Here is a 23918-nt window from a genome sequence, read left to right on the forward strand (position 1 = left end):
TCTATTTAATATTTTGTATATAGTTATAATGTGAAAACACATAATGTGGAATAGGATTTAATTAGACTTGAGTATACACGAGAAGATATTATTTCAAAAGCCATGCACGTTTATTCCAAAACTCTTCTTTGATTATGTCACAGTGTAATTCGTTAATGGTCACCTTTCTCAATTTTCCCCTGAGCCGTTCCACTTGTCTTTTACTCAGGTTGACATCACTATTCGGTACAAGGTCCAATGTATCTCCAACATCACGTATAAAAACTGTTCCCTTTTTATACATTTCTGGCTCATCATTGTAATTGATTCCAAATTCTTTGAATAGCAATTCATTCTTATCCGATGATACAGTTCCCATTAATTTATTTTCTGCTTCTTGAGGACTCAAATGCCCTTTGATAACTAAATTCCAAAAGCTCGTATTATAAAGATTGTTGATATGACAATCAACTTGTCTCCACCTGAAGTAATCCTTCACTATAGAATCACTTGGATACACCACTGCCCGAGCATCGAATGTTGGTAATCTTTCTACAGATAGAGGTTTATTAGGAAACACTATATTCCAGTAGTATTGATAATAAGCACTGAAACCAGAACTAAACGCTGTTATCAGTTTAAACTCTCTTCTTTCAAAAAGATCGCAATTCTTTCTCAACAAAAACGAATATTCGTCCGAATCACCGTACGCCATCATGACATCTGGAATACTTTTCATTAATGCTTGTGCCGACAAATTCATAACCTTTAAAGCATTTGGATCATTTGGTTTTTGAAATTCGTAAGCAGATGAAAATTTGTGAAACCCTCTTCCGTCAATTCTAATAATAATATGCGTTTGAGGTAAAAGAATGTTCTCTCTTTCAAATGTTCGTACATATTCAAAACGAGAGTTCGCCATAATGAGAGCTTTACCTGGTTCATTATATATATAGTATTACAATGAAAACATAAGACGCATTAAACCTGATCAAATTTATCGAAGCAATAGGATAATTCCATTATGACAAAAATAAATTTTTATTTTGAGACATCTAGCGGAATCTGCAAACCAAACAAAAAATTTGATGTTGTTATCATTGATCAGTTTGTCTGTACCTTCTTAGCTTAAAGATACCAATGAAAGCACAACAATATGAGAAAATATTGCGACAATAAGCATAATGGCTACAAACATCTCAAGAATACGGGGTTACTACTACGACAAAAGGAGAAAGAGGTATTTTAGAATTATTGAAACAAACGATACCGACAGTTGTAATGATCAATATTCTCGCAATACTCTTCGGGAGAAACAAAAAGTAAGCATCAAGGAGAAGCATGCGGAAATGAAGAAAAATGCCATATACAGAAGTAATCAAATTGCTGAGGCAAAAAGAAAGCAGGTACTGTCCATGAAACGGGAGATTATTATCACAGATGTGAATGGCTTGTGTAGATATCTTTTGATGGATCCACGTGCACCTTCAAGAGAAGACATATCAACATTTATGAAATATAAGGATTTCGCAGGATTTGCTCCGTCCAGTTATTTACTAGCATTCCAGCAGAAGATATTTCTTCAAAAGATGCACTCACATTACTTGACCTTACCAATTCGAGGTACCCAGAAATTAATGGGATTTTACATGACTAATAATTGTCTCTTTAGTCTTAGTGATGCGCTTCCAGACTTATTTTTTGAGAAATTAAATACCCCCTTAACCACTCAGATACGACACAAATTAATTGATAGCAGGAGATGTGCTGTCCAGAATGTTAATATAGGAACTATTAGAGGAGATCATCACAATGAATTAGGGTGTATTCGTCCGAGCTTAATTGAAAATAACCTTCAATTTCTTGAGGTAGAATTGGAACATATAAATGACTCAATTTCCTTGCTACAAACTCTTGGATTAAATATAATTAGAATTATATTTGATAGGATACGAGGCCCGTTAGTCGTTTACCATAAACTGGCCACAAAAGATTATTATGCTGCCCATATACCTAATTTTGATATACCAAAGACAGAAAGCTTAGTCCTTTTTCAAGAAAGCTTCAACAGGATTTTTCCCTTTTATTTTGAAGGAGAAAGTTTGATTGCATACAGTACTGAAAGAAATGGCACATATTTCTTACAGCTTAGAGGCGATACAGATGACTTCAGACACATATTAATAGAAATTGATTCATCACCAGTTGCGTTGTGTCAATCCAAAGATTATACATATGTCGCATTTCAAGATGGAAGGGTTAATATTTATAGAACGGAGGGTATTGTAAAAAACTACGTGTTTACTCTTTGCACCATCGGGACAAATACGGTGATTTGCCAGATGGAAATTATTTCAAATGCAGGAAATTCCTATTTGTTGGTGAGTGGGCTCAACTCTTTTCTAACATTGTATAAAATCGACGTTTCTCAAAGATCTGTTTCCGTTACGAAATTTATTACTTATTCCGGGTACTCAAACACTTTCGATTATTCTAGGAACTTTAAAATGATAGAGGATTCACCATTTTTTATCATAAGTTCAAGACCCTCAACTGCGGAAAAGCCGATTCTACTTCTTTATTATTTGTTCCTTGGTCAACCTCTTCATTGGATAAATCCGAGTATTAACAAACCCGAATGCATGAATATAAGTATGAACTTGAGTTTTGACTTTATTCAAGGAAATCTTTTCGTTTTAAATTCTGAAGAACACGCTTTGCAAATTTATGGATAGAGAGATACCTCAGGATTTTATTACTTCCGGTTGGAACACCGCCAAATAGGTTTTGGAAACATTACTTATAACATTAAAGCTTTTTTGGGGTTTGTTCAATCCATGACATATACTCTATTTTGTAACTGAATATAAATTAGAACTTTTATTAAGCGCTGGCTGCTGTCTATTATTATCTCTATTATTTTACCGTGGGCAGAGGATCATCAATGCTTAAAAAAATATGTAGGTCACCCACCCAGTTTTCCATTAGTTTGCGAACTATGAAATAGTTATTAAGTACAGTGGGACAATTGAATACAAGTAACTTTAATAAAAAATATATATATCGCTATATGTCACTGTTCTTTAAAGTTTCTTTCAAGGTAGATGCAGGAATACCGTAGTGCTTTTATCGTTAGTATTTCGCACATCTACTTAAAATTCAATATACTCCATTGTACTAAATTTATTTTCTTTTTTCGGCCTCGAATCCTAAAAATTTTCAGGTAAAAAATTGGTAAAAAATTTTATCGTATTCATTAAAATATAGAAGATGTTTTCATTTCAGCGCCATAGAGAATCAATTTGAACGTACTGTTGACTTTCCGAAGGGTATACGCTAAGACTCTCTGGGGTAATTATTACAAGAATATATTTGAAATGGAGAGAGCCAAGTTCAGAACTCTGGAACAAGTTCAGAGATTTCAGAATCCTCCCAAGGATAAGACAGCATATCCTCTTTTACATGAAGCTGTTAGCCAACACATCGGCTCTTTCAATGCTTTAACTGAAGGGACTGATGGTGGATTGCTTAATATGGGTGTAAAGGATATTGGATCCAAAACCATTTTTGATTCCAATGATCAGAAGAGACTGGGAAATAAATTAAAAATTAGAGTGGATTCCGTGCAAATTTCCAAACCTATGGTTCCAACTACAGATAAAATATCGTTAGTTAGAACAGTTTATCCATCTGAATGTCGAGAGAGACTGTCATCATACCGTGGAAGACTTTTACTTAAAGTGACATGGAATGTAAATGATGGGGAGGAAACAAGTGAAGTTAGGGATGCGGGACTCTTGCCAGTGATGGTCCAATCTAATAGATGTAATCTTGAGGGTATGTCTCCGGAAGAATTAGTAGAGCACAGAGAGGAAAGTGATGAATTTGGTGGTTACTTTATTGTCAATGGTATAGAGAAAATCATCAGAATGTTAATTGTGCCGCGGAGAAACTATCCAATGGCTATTGTCCGTTCTTCATTCTCAAACAGAGGGGCATCATATTCTTCATATGGTGTTCAAATAAGATGTGTCAGGCCAGATCAAACTGCATTGACTAATGTGCTTCATTACTTGAATGATGGTAATGTTACGTTCAGATTCTCTTGGAGAAAAAATGAATATTTGGTTCCAGTTGTGATGATATTGCGTGCCTTGATCGAGAGCAACGACCGTGAAATTTTCGATGGTATTGTCGGTTCAGATGTTGAAAACTCATTTCTGACCGATAGATTGGAATTGCTTTTGAGAACATATAAGCATTACAAGTTGAATTCAAAGAAGGAAGCTCTTGCATATATCGGTAACAAATTCCGTGTTGTTTTTGCTGCAACTCCGGATCGTACTGATGTCGATGTTGGGGAGGAAGTTCTTCGTAGAATTGTTTTGGTCCATCTTTCCGATAACAGAGACAAATTCAGAATGCTTCTCTTTATGGTCCGCAAGCTTTATGCTCTTGTCGCCGGGGACTGTACTCCTGAGAATCCTGACTCAACGCAAAACCATGAAATTCTTTTGGGTGGTTTCTTGTATGGCATGATAATAAAGGAAAAGATTGATGAGTATTTACAAAGCATAAGAACACAGATTCAAGTTGATATTAATCGCGGAGTTGCTGTGAACTTCAAAGATCCTCGTTATATGCATCGTGTTCTCATGAGGGTTAATGAGAACATTGGTCAGAAGTTACAGTACTTTCTCTCTACAGGTAACTTGGTTTCACAAAGTGGGTTGGATTTGCAACAAGTTAGCGGATATACAGTTGTGGCCGAAAAGATCAACTTTCATCGTTTTTTGGCTCATTTCCGTATGGTTCATCGCGGTGCCTTTTTTGCTTCGTTGAAGACTACTACTGTTCGTAAATTACTTCCAGAATCTTGGGGATTTTTGTGTCCGGTGCATACTCCAGATGGTGCTCCTTGTGGATTGTTGAATCATTTAGCCTATAAATGTCAGGTGACTACAGAACAATTGGATACGTCTGCCATTCCAGAAGCTGTTTATAAATTAGGAGTATCCCCAACTTTATCTGCGGCTGCTATTTCTGGACCTAATGTTTGCTGCGTTCAACTAGATGGTCGTATTATTGGATGGTGTTCGCATAAGCAGGGAAAGTATGTCGCTGATACTTTGAGATTTTGGAAAGTTGAATCTTCAGAGCATGGAATACCATTAGAATTGGAGATTGGTTATGTTCCTGAATCTCAGAACGGGCAATATCCTGGTTTATATCTTTTTGGCGGCCGTTCGAGAATGATCAGACCTGTTAAATACCTTCCTCTGAACAAAAAAGATATCGTTGGACCATTTGAACAAGTTTACATGAACATTGCCGTGGAACCTAATGAAATCGAAAAGAATGTTCATACTCATGTCGAATTTTCTCCTACTTATATTTTATCCACTTTGGCAAATTTGACCCCATTTTCTGACTTCAATCAATCGCCAAGAAATATGTACCAATGTCAGATGGGAAAGCAGACTATGGGTACGCCTGGTGTCGCTCTTTGTCATCGTTCCGATAATAAATTGTATCGTTTGCAATGCGGTGAATCGCCAATAGTGAAGGCCGGACTTTATGATGATTTTGGTATGGATAATTTCCCCAATGGTACAAATGCAGTGGTTGCTGTTATTGCATACACTGGTTATGATATGGATGATGCGATGATCTTAAACAAATCAACTGAAGAAAGAGGCTTTGCTTATGGTTCAATGTACAAAACAGAGAAAATTGATTTGGGAATGGATCGTAGAAGGGGGGATCCAATCACTCAACACTTTGGATTTGGTGAGGATCACTGGCCCGAAGAATGGAGAGAGAGGTTAGATGAGGATGGAATGCCTTATATTGGTTCTTTTATCAAAGAAGGTGATCCTATTTGCGCCTTCTATGATGATGTTTTGGGCAGAACTAGGATTAAACACTTTAAGGGATCCGAGTCCGGCTTTATTGATGAAGTCAAATTATTAGGAGATGACAATGCAGCCAAAGAATGTCAGATTGCAACAATAAAATTTAGAATGCGTAGAGGTCCTATAATTGGTGATAAATTCTCGTCTAGGCATGGACAAAAGGGTGTGTGCTCTAGAAAATGGCCACAAATTGATATGCCTTTTACCGAGTCAGGAATGCAACCGGATATTATTATTAATCCTCATGCCTTCCCTTCAAGAATGACCATTGGTATGTTGATTGAGTCTATGGCTGGAAAAGCGGGTGCTTTGCACGGAATTGCGCAAGACTCCACTCCATGGCAGTTCAGTGAAAACGATACACCATTAAAGTACTTTGGTGATCAGTTGAAGAGTGCGGGTTACAATTATTATGGTAATGAGCCAATGTACTCAGGTGTTACTGGTGAGGAACTTAGAGCGGACATTTATATTGGTGTTGTCTATTATCAGAGATTGCGTCATATGGTTAATGATAAGTTCCAGGTTAGATCTACTGGACCAGTTAATTCCCTCACGATGCAGCCAGTTAAAGGAAGAAAGAGACATGGTGGTATTAGAATTGGTGAAATGGAAAGGGATGCTTTAATTGGACATGGTTCGGCATTCTTGCTACAAGATCGTTTGTTGAATTGCTCTGATTATACACAATGCTCTGTTTGTAAGGAGTGTGGTTCTATTCTCTCGACCCAAATGTCGGTTTCACGTATTGGAACGGCAGCCGGTATTAGATGCAGACGTTGTGCCAAGAAGGTTGATTCAACGACTGTCAGCAAAGATGACCTCGATGTGTGGGAAGACGGTCAGGGGAATAAGTATGTCGGCGGTGAGAATACAACTACGGTTGGTATTCCATTTGTGCTAAAATACTTAGACTCTGAGCTTAACGCCATGGGAATTCGGATGAAATACGGTATCACGCCACAATAATTATAGAACTTGAATACCTTTAAATAACATTTTTTTTTAACTTCAAATGTAAAACGAAGCGCTTTTTTTTTGCATTCTTTGGAGCACATGCCTATTCTATATATAAAGAGGGCTTATAAATTAGTTCAATGCATCTTAAAAACGTCGCCGTTTTATTTTATAGTGGGTAAGATCTTATCTTTCGTAATATGATCACGGATAATTAGGCATAAGTACAGTATAATGATTTTAATTATCTCTTTTTTTTTGCTCTCGCATTTTCTTTAACCTTGAAACTACATTGATGGTTGGTAATGTCTGTTCTAAAGCATCGGTTTCACATTTATAACCGTGCTAAAATCATCACAACTAGTATTCTTTTTTCCCAAAAATTTTTAATCTGCATTTTGAACCAGAACACCCCCAAAAAATGAAATGTAAACAAACTTCATGTAAGTACCTAAGCAGTCCGTCTAGCATGTCAACCATCCAACAAATTTTTTGTCACCTTTCTTTTCTTTTGCAGTTGAATATTTTACACGGCTAAAAGGAGTATTTATACTTGAAACGAAGCCTTCTTTTGAAAAGATATTTTGGAACAAACATAAACGTCATATATCTTCTAAGAAGTGGAATAATTAAAAGTAGGTTAATTTTATGAGCCCTCCATATATGATCACTTCTGATGAATCATTACAAATCCCCCAATTCTCAGAGGGATATCGGTTAAGACCAATAGAACTTGCAGATTATAAGAGAGGAGCTCTTGATGTTTTAAAAAATCTTACTACAGTAGGAGACATCTCAAGAGAGGAGTTCTCAGAGTTGGTTAAAACGTGGCAACGTAACCCTGAAATATATCATACATATGTGATCATGAACCCACTGGACAAAGTTGTGGCAATAGGAAGTATTATTATTGAAGCAAAACTTATACACCATTGTGGAAAGGTCGGGCATATCGAAGATATAGCTGTGAATTCGAGTGAACAAGGAAAGCGACTAGGATTATCTTTGATTAGGTATCTTCTTGCATTAGGGAGGAAAAATGGTTGCTATAAAGTAATATTAGATTGCGATCCAGCTAATGAAGGTTTCTATTTGAAATGCGGTTTATCCAGGGCAGGGTATGAAATGGAATACAGATTCATATGAGAATAATTAATAATGTAACATAAATTGAAACTATAATACAAAAATATGATTTGCGAGATATCATCTACTTTAGGCTATTCAAAAGCCGGCAACATCCGTTGTAGAGACCTTCAACTTTAACTAAGCCATTCAAAGTCGATGTTAAGTCTAATATTTTATCTTTACCCTTGTCTTCTGTATACAAAACACAAGTAAGAAATGAATTGCAATCACCCACAAAGGATATATCACAATAATTTGGATGAACAGGGAAGTAAAAGCCATAATTGATTATCAACTCCTGTGTAGGCAATATGAAATCAAATGTTCTACTATTTTTCAACACCGAGTAGCCAAGAAGGCGTAGATTATCATTCTGATGTTCCTTGCTTACCATAGAGTTGATACGAATGGATTTGTGAAAATAGGAAACAAATAAATCTACCCATAGAGCAGTTCTTTCCCTGAAAAGATCAACGAACGAGTTCATTGAAAACATGAATAGGGAAATATCTGCTCGCTTTCGGCAGTATATGGCCAGTTCTGTGATTTCTTTACATTCGGAGTTCACAAAAATATTTTGACCCATGGTTATTTTCAAAGACCTGATTACTTCCCCACTATCAAATGTAAGATCCACCTTAAACTTAATTACCTGTGGGAATATCAACGTAAAAACGAGGGTGCAATAAGATGGAGACTGCTTCTTCAGGATCACATCACGTATAACCATTTTTGGATAGAACATCTTAACGAGCTCTAATCTTTGGTTAATATCTAATGACGGCAGATGTGAATAATTTTGTAGGAGTTGACAATGTTGTAAGTATGTATCTAGTTTGAAATTCCGAGTTCTTTCGACTAGTTTTGGTTTCTTCAAGTTTTCTCGAAGTTCAGTTTTCAATCTCATGAGTTCTTCTTTTCTTAAACAAAGTTCCTTATATTCCTCTTCTTCGGAACTATCCCAATCATCATTTTCGAATTCATTGCTAGGCTGATTTTCGGCATCACTTTCCTTGCTAAGAACTGAATCCTGACCAAATACGGACATTTTCTTTTTTCCCAAAGGCTGGTTGAAATTATCAGTCGCATCAAATACATTCTCACCAAAATCATGAGTAAATCCTGAATTTTCAGAAAACTCATTATCAGTATTCGCAAGTGTCTTCGCTGACCTTGGGTCCTTCGCTGATAAATGTTGTTCTTTGTCGTCAGGAGATTTCAGATTTTCATCCTTAGAAATTAGATGATCTTTTGATAGGGGATTATTGGATGGCTTTACTAAATCATGAGATATATCTTTCCATAGTATTGCAGCGTCATGCTCGTTTGTTTCTTTTGTAATGTCTTTTTCTTTGTTTTTACCGTGCGAGATAGGTTTCAGTTCCTTCTTGAATTCTTCATTCTCATGTTCCACATTCTGTTCTGAACCAGGAGCTTGCTTATCATCATTATTATGAAGATGCATTCGCCTCATGATGCTCACGGCTGATTTGTTTTTTTCGTCTACGTCATTTACATTGGACTGGAATAGAACACCTCCGTCTGTTTCAGTACTCCTTTGTTCCCTTGGATTAGGATCACTGTTTATGTTTCCTAAGCCTTTACCATTAATTGACATTTAAAAGAGTCTAAATATATATAACGATTAACCCCTGAAAAGGCAAAATGTATAACTAGACACAGATCAACTCGTGTTGTTTACACAGGTATAAAACAGTGTGCATCTTTTCTCCTTTATTTTTTTCAATCCTTTCCCGGTTCTATCTGGCTATTTTTTTTTTTTTTGCACAAATCACAATTTATAAGATACGATTTTCTTCAAGAAAGAAATACTTCATTTTTCTTATTGCTTCTACTTACTCTCTCTAAAATTTATCATATTGAAGGCATATCTATATATTGGTATTGGTACCAGATAATATAAATGGTTTCTACACCGGAGTTAAAAAAATATTTAGGGAGGGAGCTTAGTCTCAGTTTGAATGGTAAGAGAATCGTCAGAGGTCGCTTAGTCGGTTACGATCTCTTTTTAAATCTAAACTTACAAGATTGCGTTCAACTAATACCATTGTCCAAAAAGAGGAGCCAAGATGATGTTCAGAAAATGGATGTGATAAAAATTGGTCAATGCGTTGTGAGGGGAAACTCGATAGAGAGCTTAGAAGTTGTTGGCTAAGATTTGACGAGAACGCTGAAATAAAGGTTGTGATGAGTCTTGTCACACTGCTTACGATGTATCTTTATTTATATTACGTCGAAGCAACATAAATTTAATGGGAAATTGTGTATAATAATATAAATTTAATAACTGTTAAAAATCAACCATGTAACTTTTTAACAGCTTCATCAATGAATGATGTGCTTTCTTTAAAATTTCTTAGCATCTGCTCGTGCTTCGTCTTTGTGTCATAGATCTTACTTAACTCCCGATGATTAATGGCATCGTTGATCCGAGAAAGCTCTTTGAAATAATGAACCTTGAATTCTCCAAAATCGCCAAAAGGATGCACGGATGAGATCTCCTTTATAGAAGCTTTTAAAAACATGTTAGGGTCAATCTGATGAATTTCCTTTATATTGCCCATTTTCATTCTTCTGCATTGAAGCTGCTCCATCTTATAGTCCAACAAATCCTTAATAAAAAGAGCATAAACATTATTCCTATGCCTTTTTCCTGTTGCATTCTTAGATTGGGTGTTAATGGCCTTGATTTCACTGTTCAGGAATTTCTCCATCTCGACACGATCCAACCGTAAAGGTACTTGGAAAGTTCTCTTCTTTCTATGCCTTAAATCCCTCTCATATTCTTCTTCAATTTCCTTAAATTCCTGAGGTGATAAAGAACCTGCTTCTGGTGTTGTGGAAATTACCTCCAATTCCTGTCTTAATCTCAAATCCGCAGCTGATGTTCGATGACGTATTCTTCTTCTTTTGGACGTATTATCATCTGATTGATCCGCATCAAAGCTTGATGGTAAGTGAAACTCCCTTTGCGGTTCTACAACAGAGCTTGAGGACCTCTTATAATACCTAAATGTATTAGAAGCCGGAGAAAAGGAGGCGGGCGAAACTTGAGTTGCCTGATGTACAGAATTGGATGAATGGTTTTGCGTATTGATACTGGAAGAGGTACTCGAGGATACTTCTGCATTTGGCACTGTAGTTTCATTTTTGGCCAGTGACTTGGGAAGGTGATTGGCAGTTCTTTCATTTTCAACAAATTCCAATCTCATTTTTTTCATTCGATTACCGAAGGCTATTTCACTTTTTGTATCCACATCATTTAGGAGAGGATCCTGAATAAGATTTTCGTCTACCTTGTGAAAATCCGGAACAAGAGCACGTATTCTGCTTAACACAAAGTTATCACCGTTAACAATTCCTTTTGCGATATCAAAATTAGCACCCATTGTGGCAAATTTCTCAATACCTTGAGACCTATTAAAAGGATTTTGGGACATTGCCTTAACATCACAGTTAGTTTCTTTGAAGAAATATATTAACCACAAAAATCTCTGAACCTTGTCTTCAGGATTCACTTCAGGTTTCAACCAGATATCATTGAAAAGCGATGTTGTATGCTCAAACTTTGACTGGCCATCATCAAATACTTGAACGCATCCAACCTGACTTTCAGCAGTTTTATATGTATCATAAACATTATTGCTTTTATTACAAACATCAATTGGAAAGAATGCTTGACAAATTTTCGCTTCATGAGCCGAAAGTAAAAATATCAAACTTATAATATTCAAATCAAATACATCATCCTTTGACGATCCAGAAATAAACTCTGAAAAGCCCCTTGGTATTTTGGTATTGAGATCATTAACAGATTTTAAAATCGACTTGATCCGGGGCGTGTCCTGAAGTTGTTTAACAGTAGACATTGTATATCCACTTCCTCCTCGAACATTCATCTGTTCTGGCCTTAAGAGTAAACCAGTAGGGTGTTGCGAAAAAAAAGATGAAGCATTCATTTTAGCATCATGGCCATCAGGATAAGTTTCCATAATTCTAAGTTTAGCATTGGATTTCTCCGTACGATAATATCTTTCAATAACAGGAAGATGACTTCCGACTTGCAGCGAAGGAATAGGATGATATGTCCTAAACTGTGATTTCATCTCATAATCAAAGTTAACAGTGGTATTAAGTCTACCAACATTAACAAGTAGGCAAATGACACTAAAGTTAAGCGCATAATTTATATCAAGGGTAAGCCTATCCTTTAAAATCTTTGAGACCTTTGATGATTTCAGTAATGTCACAAGATATAGCTCAAAAAATGTTAACATCTTTCCATCATTCTCTTCAACAGCTCCATTTTTCTTCCGAACAAACTTGAAATGCTCCGGCCAAACAAAGCCTTCTTCAGTTCCATAATATGGGTTATGAAAAACTCTCTTGTCATTTAGAAAAAGTCGAAGTAAAAACTCAAATTGAATCTCACTTCTCCAATATGGCTCTCCATCTTCTTTTTTCAAATGTCTGGTCCTCGAATTTATCAGAAGAGTTTGATTTTGATATCCATGATATTCTTTATATTTTGTTTCTTGTGGTGTCTCTTTTATGAAATATCTTCTTCTTTTTGAAGAGGAAGATGGCTTTTTTAAATGTTCAGGATCGGATTCTGGAACGGATGTAGTCAAAAGGTCAGAAATTTTTGGTTGTGTAACGTGAACTTCCATGTCTTCAGAAGAAGAAATTTGTGACTTTTTGGTTGATGGAGAGTCAGAGAATTGGGCATCGTTGTCTTCATCGGTCTTTGTAATATCATTACTTTCCGGATTTAACAAAGATGTTAAAAAAGTAGTGCGTGATACACCCTTTGGAGCAGATGGGGATTTTGTTCCGTTAGGTTCCGTTCTATTAGCTTCAATACTATCATGAACAGGATCAAACGACATTTTTAAATTCTAATCAGCTCTTGGAATCAAACTTTTGATCGATTTTTCATAAAATTAATAGTATGGTAATATGTGATAAGGATGGATGATTGTGGGTTTTAGATGTTTTTTGTACTTCGTCCTCAAATCGAGAATCTTCACTGTTTTTCTCGCGATCGCGTTAAGTGTAAGAACTAATAAATTGTGTAAGGAGGTCTAAGTATATATTTATAGCCATACAGTGTTTCTTTTTCATTTCTACAAACTGTCATGATACTTCAATTTGGATTTTAAATCAAAGAATAGGTTTGCCGATATTTCAGGTAAGTTCATTTATTTTTATACTGATGTATCTGTTCTGGAAAAAGTTATAAATGATGAAAAGTAATCATGATTAACAAGTGAAAAGCAGATTCAACTTTTTTCACGCTGAAATAATAATAGAGACGTCGACAGTCGCGTCTGCGTAAAGCTGCCCTGCTTTATTTATGCCAAAATGAAACAAATTAGTGATGAATGCAACTCTCCAGCATTCAATCACCGACGATTCAATTAATTTATAAAAAAGTAATTCTGATATCTCATTTATTGTAATTGATGTAATGTTGACAGACAAGAATAAGTCTATTCTGAACTTTTCTCATGAAGTCCTGCCAGGTTAAAGGAAGATTCGGTTTTCTGCCCTGATATTCTCAAATTATACGAAAAAAAAAAAAAAAAAAAAAAAAAACTGTAGAACAAAAAAAATTACTTCCTTGCATTCGAGTCGTGAACATGACATTATTCCCATCCATTATATGGAATAATGAAGGTTACTAATTTTTCTTACCAAAAACTTCATATCAAAGCAAAGCAACAAAAGCGGCAACAGAAAAAAGAATCAATAAAAATTAAAATTATCAGATTTTCTTTCTTGAAATTTGCTGCTTTGTGTGATGTGCGGCTTCACTTGGAGCACCACGTGCCCTCAGATAATTGAGTTCAAAAGAAAATATATTCCAACCTTTTTTTCTTTCACATAGCTCCAAACTTTTTTAAAGTAAGATAAAATAGCCTGAAATCATTTCGCTTACCATTCTTCATATTGTACTTGCTTTTTCATTCTCGCTGTTACAAGCGACACTATCACACACGAGTACCTCTCGAATATGCTGTTTGGCGTGAAATTACAGAACGAAATATATCCTCCTTGGAAGGATTACTATATCGATTATGAAGGTTTGAAGAAGTTATTGAAGGAGAATGTAGTTTCTAGAGGAAATGAGGACTGGACAGAAAGAGATGAAAAGACATTTGCTGCAGAATTAGACAGGGAACTAGAAAAGGTGTACACCTTTCAGGTTTCAAAGTATAAGGAATTAGAAACCGAAATTTCCAAATTGGAACTTTTGACAGAACACTACTTAGAGAGTCTTTCAAGAGGAAAACCAGATTCATTTGACTCTCAATCATTTCAAACGAAACTTGAAGAGCTTCTTTCAGAAACAAATGAGTTGGATCATTTTGCCCGTTTGAATTTTACGGGTTTCAACAAAATTGTGAAAAAGCATGACAACTTGAGGAGTGGCTATTCTGTGAAGGCATTACTTAATGTGAGAATGCGGTCACTACCTTTGAATAATATCAGTGAGGATACTTCCCCATATTTGTACAGAATTTCTGTGTTATATGCTTTCTTGAGGAACCAGAATCCGGGAGATAAGAAATTGTCATCCTCACTTTCATCTTCCATTCGGAAGTTGTCTACATCCGGAAAATTATCTTCTACACCAAGTGCTACCGCTGAGGGTGAAGAACACTTTAAAGCATTAAAATTCTGGGTGCATTCTGACAACTTGATGGAAGTAAAGACAGCTATCCTAAGACACCTTCCTATGATGGTTTATGGCGATCGGTCTGGTTCAGAGGATGACGATGAGTATGTTTCCGATCCTATAATAACCGCTTTATACTTTGATGATCGAAATTTTGATTTATACAATCAGAAACTTTTAAAGCAGAAATCTGAGGCTCCTTCTTTACGTATTCGTTGGACCGGAAAATTGCGGGATCGTAATGAAGTCACGATCGAGAAGAAGACATTTAATTATGAGACCGGTGACGAACAAAACGTCCGATTGAATTTGAAGCCAAAATATGTCAACGATTTCATATTCGCGAGTAAGAACAAATCTGAAATTGGTGGTAATACTATTGATGACAATAATAGCGATACCGCAAGTGGCAAAGTTGCAGATCTTTATGAGGACTTAGGATATAAAAGCAATAGAAGAGCTCCACTTACTCTTCAGCGATACATCAGACGTCTTGAAAAGCGGGGTCTACGAAAAGCAGCAATTGACAAGTACGCAAGAAGTTTTAATGATCTACAGGAATTCATTTCCAAAAACGATCTCCAACCTTGTATGCGTTCTATGTACACTCGTACTGCTTTTCAGATGCCAGGTGACGATAGACTAAAGATTACTATTGATTCCGATATTCTCTTTATTAGAGAAGATGCCTTTGATTCGGAAAGACCTGTTAGAAATCCAGATGAGTGGCATAGGGCAGACATTGATTCAAACGTTAAGAATCCTTTTACTATGCTAAGAAAGGGTGAGTACTATAAGTTTCCGTATTCTGCAATGGAAATTAAAATTGCATCGTCAATAATCAATAACCCTAATTCAAAAACAATGCATTGGGTTAAAGACTTGGCGAACGGCCATCTTGCAAAAGAGGTTCCAAACTTTTCCAAATTTATTCAAGGTATTTCATCGCTATTTTTGGAGGATGATAACTTGGAGATACTTCCATTCTGGTTACCTGAATTGGACAGCGATATCAGAAGAAATCCAGAGCAGGCATACAATGACTCTAAGAGTAAACAGATCAAGCAGCAGCAGCAGTCAGATGTCCTTAAGCAGTTACGTAGAAATTCAGTGGATGCTAGGCCACCCATTGCGAAGAACAAAACATCACATATGGATCAAATATTAGAGGAAGGCGAGGATTTAGATGTTGACGATTCATCGGATGAGGACTCGTCAATCCCTTCAGGAACGACAAGCTCTGGCGGCAATAATCAAGAAAGGAGACTGGAAGCTGTTTTGAATGTCAAACAACACGCTGACGAAGGTATTCATGCACCTCTTCCACGTATGACAAATGAATACGATGGTGAACAGAAGCATCCGATGAAGCTTGCTTCGAGCAAAGATTTTCAACAGAGAAAGAACTTTAAAGAAACATTCATGCCTGTTTTCACCAAGAGTTCGAAACTTGATGAATATGAATCAGAAGATGAAGAGATTAATCTGCCTTCTGGTGTGGTTAAACCAAAACGGTTAATCAGGCAATCGGGTCCTATCAAGGTAGAGGCGAAGGTTTGGCTTGCAAACGAGAGAACGTTTGTTAGATGGTTACATGTGACATCCTTACTTACCGTTTTGACATTCACAATTTTCTCTTCCATTCAGTCAACTCACTTTCCAGAATTGGCAACTGCCACTGCATACATATATTTTGTCTTAACACTGTTTTCTGGTGCATGGGCATATGCGATCTACTCAAAAAGATTGGAATTAATTAAGCTGAGATCTGGTAGGCACTTAGATGGTATGCTTGGACCACTTGTTTTAGCTGGCGTTTTAGTGGTGTCCTTATGCATAGAATACTATGCTGGTGTTAAGAGATATGCTGAAGCAAATAACTTGTTTGCAATTGATGATATAACTGGCGAGTTTATTTTGGATCAACCAGGTATGAATGTTACAGAGCTTCATCCAATTCTTCAGTGGACTCTACGCAAGATGACCAATATAGTCAATTAAAGATTTTTATGCCTCCATGTATGCTTCTTTTTATCTCCAACGTTTAGATTGCAATGTTGAAATATTATGCATACAATTCAGCGAAGCAGTGTATTGTCTCGATAATATATATTATACATCGTTTATATTACCCAAAAGATGCTTTCTTATGTGGCTTTCTCTTTCTTGGCTAACAAACGTCTGATTCAGGGCTCTTTTTGAAAATGCAATGCGTTCACCTGGATCCTGCGATTCTGTACCAATATTAAAAGCAAACTGTTTGCAATTATGCTTGCCAACCGAATCAACTCGATTTTCGAAGTTTGTCCCATAAGTAGCCATACCCTGTAAAAAAGTATGGAGATTAAAGAGTAAATTCAAATCATCAATTTTATATAGTTGCTCATTATTGAACAACTGTTCTAAATCACTGGTCAAAAGCATCAACCCATACGTAAATTTTAATGCAAGTGTGGTATTCTGAGTGAGGAATAGTGGAAAAATACCGTTCTTTGTAGCCTTGGGGCTAACGAAATCTCGAATGTATGATCTGGAACCCAAGTAGCGAATTGGGTAACGAAGAGTAACCCGAAGATAATGAGCATACAAATTGATGATATATGATATATATCCGGTTAATGCACTTAGTCTCAACATCTGAGCTCTTTGCAACTTCATTAATATGGATAATAACCTGCGACGAGTCGACGAAGGTGGAAATCTGTAACCAAGTAGCTCATAATTCTTTTTCAAAGATGAACCGTTAGGTGTTGATACCCGTTGTATAGGAAATATGTATAGGATGTCTTTTGCAATTCGGGCTTTCTCAATGTTTATATCATTTTCAATCTGATCAAACCCGGAAAGATTATCCCGTAGATCGTTCTCTATGCTATCTATCCTTGGCTTAGGATAATATTTTAATAATGGGTTGAAAATGTTATTAATTAATTTTTTCTTTTGATTGATGCTTAATCGCATGCATTCAATTCGTCGTGATAATTCTACATTATAAAGCTGCTTGTTATCTAACGTGCTTTCTAAAGCATCGACACTTGAAAATATAACGTGCCTACTTTCTGGCCTCGCATTTGCACTCCTTGTTGTAAAATGTAACTGATCACATATGGTTTTTTTGATGTTCACAAGATCCTTAACACAGGTCCTTAAATTGTTAAGCTTCATTATCTGGTCATATGTACAAGTTGTAAGTCTACTCGGATACAACACTTTAGCTTTTTGTTGGCTCCTCTGAATTTGCCTTTTCTGTAAAGTATTTATCACATATTTTGGCACATTAGAGTTTGATGGAATGTAACAACAATTGTCGGAAAATTTTATTGTTAAGAAGTTAGGTTTCTTCCAAAATAGTTTATTTATTTTCTTCAGATCATCTCCTATACATTTCATAAGAGGTAACATAATATGATATTGATTTAGGAAACACCACTTACCTTTGTAATTTATGAACAGATTTAATGATAATGAATTCTCGTTAATTTCATCGAAGCTTACATCTTCCTGAATATTAGTACCTCCGTGAAAGATTCGGCTGATGTAAAAAGGAGAATCAATGTCCATAAATTTATTCAACGTGTAAAACGTATCGAAAAACGTTGTATCCTTTAACTCCTGTAAAATTTTCTGCTTTTTGATTGGGTTCTCCTGATTCAATATATCTTGATCGTTATCTAATACCCTTTCACAATCACATTCCTTTTGCGAAGGTAACACACCATGTACAGTTCCATCTGCGTAGCACTTGTCCAGCTTCATCGATCGTCTGCAAACTGTATCTGAAGTAAGAGACGTATCTTTAGTTTTTTCAGAGGCAAAAGTTATATTCAATATTGAAATTGTCTGTATATGTCGTACTCGCCTAACATTTGGTGCCAGCAAAGTTAGGTTATCCATGAATTCAACATTTGGTGAAGATCTGGAACAATCAAATTGACTGGAAATAGACATATTAGCCATCCAAACAACAAATATTTGGGCATTCAAATATTCTGATTCAGCGTTTTTATATGTTACAAATTTGAAAATAGCCGCATGTTTAAGTGAAGATATTAATAAACATGAATTGTTGACTCGCAAATGATAATTTTTGTAGATACACAAAAGCAATTTTTTTTTTTTTTTTTTTTTTTTTCTGAGGCTATCTTCCTTTAAGGATAAGAAAGGTTTAGTGTCATACATAATTCATCACATTTGATTATATACCAAAATTAATTAATTTGATTAAATAACTAAACTTAAGTAATCGTATTAATGTCGGCGGAAGTATTACAATCATTTTAATGACATTTATAATTACATTAGCCCACTTTTGTGAGGTGCATGGTCCTTCCATGATAATGTGCACCCAAGTGGTGAGCTCACAAGATGTCCCACATGATCGTTATGGAAGCAAAATCTCAGTAGGTCAACTTTGTGAGTCATGCCAATTAAGTATACCATCTAACTTTACAAAAGAAGTAAAAGCTACTGGCAAGCAAAATTCCGAATTAACTTTAAGACCATCATCCCCTCAGACTTCAAAAACGAGTCTGTCAACAGGGAGTGAAAACTCTAAAGACATGGAACAAGGTGCGGATACATCAAGGATCAAACTAATAGAGCCATCAGCAATTCAGACGAAGTCTATGACTTCGGACAGTATATTTATAAGTACACAATTTCCGACATCACAAGCTAGGTATTCATCACTAAGGCATATTATAATGAGAGTATTCACTATTGAGACATCTTCGGATATTGATAAACCACTTCTTTTTGGTGATAGAAATACAGGATATTCGATGACTCTTTTATTCAAACTTTATGACAAGACGGCACGGGGATCAGAGAGAAAGTATGCACTTATAGTTACTTCCGATAAAGAAAAGGAAATTTTTCAAAATTATTCTATCATCCTTGTTAATCTCACAGAAATAGTAAAAAAAATATCAAAGAGGGCAGTTCGCAATGATGAGAGACGAGCCAGAATGGACGCAAATAGCAACGAAATATATCTCAGACGCTCAACGAATGTTTCAAAGCCCAAGGGTTTAGCCATAATAATGGATGATGCGTATTTTTTTGTGAGACTTCATCTACTCTTCTCTTTACTATTAGATCAATTAAAATAAATTATCAATATATACCCTGAAGCATAAAATTTTCTATAGCTGAGTTATGCAACACCCGCATCGGAATACTTCCTTAAATCTAAAGTCATCGTTTTAGACGAATTAAGTTCATGCTCTTTATATATTCCGACCAAAGCATCACTTTTTTGAAATAGCTGGCTTTTCAAACTGATAACAATAAATTGAAATTCTGGACCCGCATGCTCCACAATATACCTAGCAACTCGGTCGACATTTGCATTATCAAGAGCGGAATCAATCTCATCTAGGACAAAAAATGGTGATGGATGGTAAGAATGAACGGCAAAGAGAAGTGCTAAAGCAGCAACCGTCTTTTCACCACCTGAAAGCAACTCCATATCTCTGAAACGTTTCATTGGTGGCATGGCATGATATCTAATGCCCGCAAGGTATGGTTCCTCGTCGTTTTCCAAGGTTAAATATGCTGAACCACCTAAAGGTGCTATATCTGATTTTGTGAGATCTTTGTAAATAGAGTCTATTCTCTCTGATATATATTTGAAGGCCTCTGTGAATTTGTGATATCTGCAACTCTTGACTTGCTCAAACTCCGAAGCAATATTCTTTTCATGATCTTTCAAGGATAAAAGTTCAGACTCTATTTTTTTAAGCTTGTCCTCTGTTTCTTCCAACCGATCTCGTGCATTCATATTTGGATTTATCAATTCCAACTCATCGTGTAACAAGTTGATTTCATCTGTAATTTCCTTCAGAGCTGTAATCTGATCACCCCTCTTATATTTTTGATCCAATTGTCTATAATCGACTTTGATATGGTCGACTATACTTCTAATTTGGAGCATTGTAGCATCGGTATCCTCTCCTTCGATGCGCTCGTTATTATCTAAGGGTATATCTTCGAGAGAACCAGATTTCAAAGGAATCACAACATTTTCCATTCTGCAACTTTTTAGAATGCCAAATTCATCCATTTGGGTTTTCTCCTCGCGTTCCTGCAATGTTTGAATTTTCTTGTTTATATTTGTTAGCTTTAATTTGAGTTCATGAATTATAGACTTTAGTTCACTTGATTCATCAGTTATTTCCTTAATTTTGCTTCTTGTATCTATGTATTCCTCTTCTAGCACTTCTGTTTCACTTTCAAGTTTATCAATTATCTCCTCTAATTCATCCTTAGCTTTCGTCAACCTTTTGGAATCAGCTATCATTTTTTCTCGATCTGAATTTAGCTTTTGAATTCTTCCGTCATATTCCGCTAATCGATCCGTCTCAAAATCGAATCTAGCCGTCAATCGCTTTACCTCTTTCTTAAAGCTGACTTGTTCCTTGAGAGAATGATTAATCACCAATCCATATTTTGACTCATATTCTGAGATACTTCCAAAATTATATTTCTCGCAAAATTGACTATAGACTGTAGATTGAATAAGGTTTAGCTCCACTTCTGTCTCCTTGATAGATCTCTCTAACGGTTTTAGTGTGTTCTCAATAGCCTCGTCAATTTTCTTTCGCAAAAGTGACGCTTGTTTTTTCTGCTCTTTTATCTCAGCAGATTTATCCCTAAGTGATCGTTCTAATGTTTCTTGAGAGTCTACTAAATCAGGTATTTCCCTTTCCAATTTATCCAAGGCACTCAGCAAATTTTTATCTAAAAGTTCGCTTGGCTCTTGCCGAGTTAATTCTTCTATTCTGGATTTTAACTCGGCTTTTTCTGTTAGAAGAGAGTTAAGCTCAGCCTTATCCCATCTTTGAGAGCTATTGGAATTTTCTCCAGACGTCATTACACCGGACTCCTGTATTAATGCACCGTCAATTGTAACAACTTTAACCTGTAAATTTCTATCCCAACGTAGAGACGTGGCTGTAGCCAAATCATCACATATTAATGTATTTGCAAAAGCATATTTGATTGCATTTTCAAACGCAGGATCATATTGGACCACGTCCACCACTGGAATTATAGACTTTGAAATATTTCGATAGATAGGACCGTTGAATTTCGCTGTAACAGAATCTAATGGGATAAAAGTAGCAAATCCTGCCCGTTGCTCTTTTAGGTAGTTAACGCATTGAGCTGCCACAGAAATGTTTGAAACGATTAAGGCATCCATATTGCGACCAGCTGCAGTGGAAACAGCAAGGTCATATTTCTTTTGTTTGGGATGACATATATCGCTGAATAATCCGTGAACACCTGGAAACAATCGTTTAAGAGCAGCACAATTCTCACGAAGTTTCTTTTCTTTGGTATTCTCTCGTGCAAGAGATCCCATTTCATTTATTTTTAAAAGGATACTTTTCAACTTTGTGATCGACTCAAATTTTTCGTGCTGTATAGTATCCCTTGAAGAACGAATTGAATTTAACTGATGCCTTTTCTCTCTTATCTGCGAAGTCAATATTTTCACCGTGGATTTCCTATTTCTTAATCTACCGTTAATTTCTGCTTGCTCCGTTTCAAATTCTTGAATTCGAGAGCCATAGGCTTGCAAGCGTGACTCTTGATCTTTAATTTTAAAGGATAGTGAATCCTTATCAGACATCAAAGTTTCTAGCTTTGATTCTGTATGCCCACCCTTCATCAAGAATTTCTCTCTTAGTTTTTCATATTCAAGTGGAGCTTGCGGATCTAATCCATCATTTTTAGATATCTCGATTTTTTCCTTCTTCTGTTTTAAAAAATTATTGTAAGCCTTCTTAATCTTACTCAGCTCTAATTTGATCTGCTTAACCTTCAAATCCTGTCCATCACGTTCAACATTCAATGTTTGTAGCCTACTATCATACTCAGATAATCTTTTTTCAAGTTCCAGAACTTCAGAATCAATCGGAATTAAAGCAATTCGTTTTTGTGATATCATGGATTTATTTGCGTCAACTTTAATATCAATATCTCTGTAATTTATATGATCTCCAGAGTGCATGAAATTTCTAAGTTCCTTTTCTTTGTCTTGAAGTTGGGTTTTGAGTCTCTGAGCACTTATGTTCTCATCGTTTATCTCTTTTAAAACTGCCCTTCTGTCTTTATCGTTAAAAAATAGTTTGGCAATAGCCCTTTTTCTGTTTAATTTAGTAAGAAGTTCCGTCTTCTTATCAAACTCATCTATTTGTCGGCATTGTCTTTTATATCCTCTCAATTCATCCTTGATGGATCTTCTTTTCGTAAGACACAACGCTGTATCAGAATGTGCATTTTGCCTTTCTTCATCTAAGCGATTATAATCAGTTCTTAATTCAACCGATCCACTAATTAATTCAACTAAATTTGTCAACGTTTCGGAAGATTGAGATGCAATTCTGGCAACATCACCTTGAAAAACAAGGAAGTTCTTAGCCTTAATTAGAATATTTTCCTTCTGCAAGACATTAGCATATTGAATTGCAGAAACAGCTTTACCATTGATTTGATATTCGCTTATGCTCTGTGATGTAATCGTTCTTTTTAACTTCAACACGCCGCCATCTGATCTCTCATAAACAGCCATAACATATGCACTTTCGGGGTCTTCGGATTGGAAATGATCTTCATTCGTTTCATCAAGGCGTCCTCTGTAAATCAAATCTTTTAGTTGACTTGAGCGTAAATGAGAAGATCTGACACCTAATACAAACGAAATGGCGTCCATCATATTTGATTTACCCGATCCGTTTGGACCTATAATAGATGTAAAATTTGAAGAGCCAAATCCCACCGAAGCGGTACCTTTATATGACTTGAAGTTATTTATTTCCAAACCAACCAATCGTCCCATATTTTTTATATTATTCTGTACTTGTTAATGGCTCAGATATTAGTGGAATACAGCATAACCTATGTATCCTTTAAAGATGATATGTATATAATAATGTTCAGTTGCTTTTTTTTCTGGATAAATAATGTAACGCGTTCCCAAATTATTTTCTTTTCGCGTTTGAAATGATATATGCGGGCAACGACGCGACTACTATTTATTTTCCTTACTGTTGTTCATCCCTTTTTTTCATCGCCTCTCTTTCCTCAGGAAAGGAAAAAGAAATTGGACATCATCTACGCTGGGACAAAATATTCCCAAAAAAATTTTTTCATGCATGTGCTTTGTGTATTATGACTAAAAAAACTATTTTATTGGGCTCGAAGCGGGGTTTAAAAAAGCGTAACTACCA

At 35.9% G+C, this 23918-nt stretch overlaps 9 protein-coding genes across 9 annotated transcripts; 4 read left to right on the forward strand and 5 right to left on the reverse strand.

The window, feature by feature from the left end:
* Positions 1–88: 88 nt before the first annotated feature.
* On the reverse strand, positions 89–901 carry THG1 (tRNA-His guanylyltransferase; the record flags this gene model as incomplete). Its single annotated transcript, XM_041281652.1, has 1 exon — positions 89–901. The coding sequence occupies one exon, from the start codon at positions 899–901 to the stop codon at positions 89–91; it is 813 nt and encodes a 270-aa protein (XP_041139443.1).
* A 262-nt stretch (positions 902–1163) lies between these two features.
* BRETT_003140 (uncharacterized protein) lies at positions 1164–2714 on the forward strand (the record flags this gene model as incomplete). Its single annotated transcript, XM_041281653.1, has 1 exon — positions 1164–2714. The coding sequence occupies one exon, from the start codon at positions 1164–1166 to the stop codon at positions 2712–2714; it is 1551 nt and encodes a 516-aa protein (XP_041139444.1).
* Positions 2715–3356: 642 nt separating this feature from the next.
* Positions 3357–6863, forward strand: BRETT_003141 (uncharacterized protein; the record flags this gene model as incomplete). The annotated part of the gene is made up of 1 exon (XM_041281654.1): positions 3357–6863. One exon carries the CDS (start codon positions 3357–3359, stop codon positions 6861–6863), a length of 3507 nt encoding a protein of 1168 aa, XP_041139445.1.
* Positions 6864–7499: 636 nt separating this feature from the next.
* Positions 7500–7997, forward strand: BRETT_003142 (uncharacterized protein; the record flags this gene model as incomplete). Its single annotated transcript, XM_041281655.1, has 1 exon — positions 7500–7997. One exon carries the CDS (start codon positions 7500–7502, stop codon positions 7995–7997), a length of 498 nt encoding a protein of 165 aa, XP_041139446.1.
* Positions 7998–8061: 64 nt separating this feature from the next.
* BRETT_003143 (uncharacterized protein) lies at positions 8062–9597 on the reverse strand (the record flags this gene model as incomplete). The annotated part of the gene is made up of 1 exon (XM_041281656.1): positions 8062–9597. One exon carries the CDS (start codon positions 9595–9597, stop codon positions 8062–8064), a length of 1536 nt encoding a protein of 511 aa, XP_041139447.1.
* Positions 9598–10297: 700 nt separating this feature from the next.
* On the reverse strand, positions 10298–12889 carry BRETT_003144 (uncharacterized protein; the record flags this gene model as incomplete). The annotated part of the gene is made up of 1 exon (XM_041281657.1): positions 10298–12889. One exon carries the CDS (start codon positions 12887–12889, stop codon positions 10298–10300), a length of 2592 nt encoding a protein of 863 aa, XP_041139448.1.
* Positions 12890–14016: 1127 nt separating this feature from the next.
* Positions 14017–16683, forward strand: BRETT_003145 (uncharacterized protein; the record flags this gene model as incomplete). The annotated part of the gene is made up of 1 exon (XM_041281658.1): positions 14017–16683. One exon carries the CDS (start codon positions 14017–14019, stop codon positions 16681–16683), a length of 2667 nt encoding a protein of 888 aa, XP_041139449.1.
* A 111-nt stretch (positions 16684–16794) lies between these two features.
* BRETT_003146 (uncharacterized protein) lies at positions 16795–18630 on the reverse strand (the record flags this gene model as incomplete). The annotated part of the gene is made up of 1 exon (XM_041281659.1): positions 16795–18630. The coding sequence occupies one exon, from the start codon at positions 18628–18630 to the stop codon at positions 16795–16797; it is 1836 nt and encodes a 611-aa protein (XP_041139450.1).
* A 1207-nt stretch (positions 18631–19837) lies between these two features.
* Positions 19838–23527, reverse strand: BRETT_003147 (uncharacterized protein; the record flags this gene model as incomplete). The annotated part of the gene is made up of 1 exon (XM_041281660.1): positions 19838–23527. One exon carries the CDS (start codon positions 23525–23527, stop codon positions 19838–19840), a length of 3690 nt encoding a protein of 1229 aa, XP_041139451.1.
* Positions 23528–23918: the final 391 nt, after the last annotated feature.

This window comes from Brettanomyces bruxellensis, chromosome 9 (assembly GCF_011074885.1).
Source record: "Brettanomyces bruxellensis chromosome 9, complete sequence".
Classification (NCBI taxonomy): domain Eukaryota; kingdom Fungi; phylum Ascomycota; class Pichiomycetes; order Pichiales; family Pichiaceae; genus Brettanomyces; species Brettanomyces bruxellensis.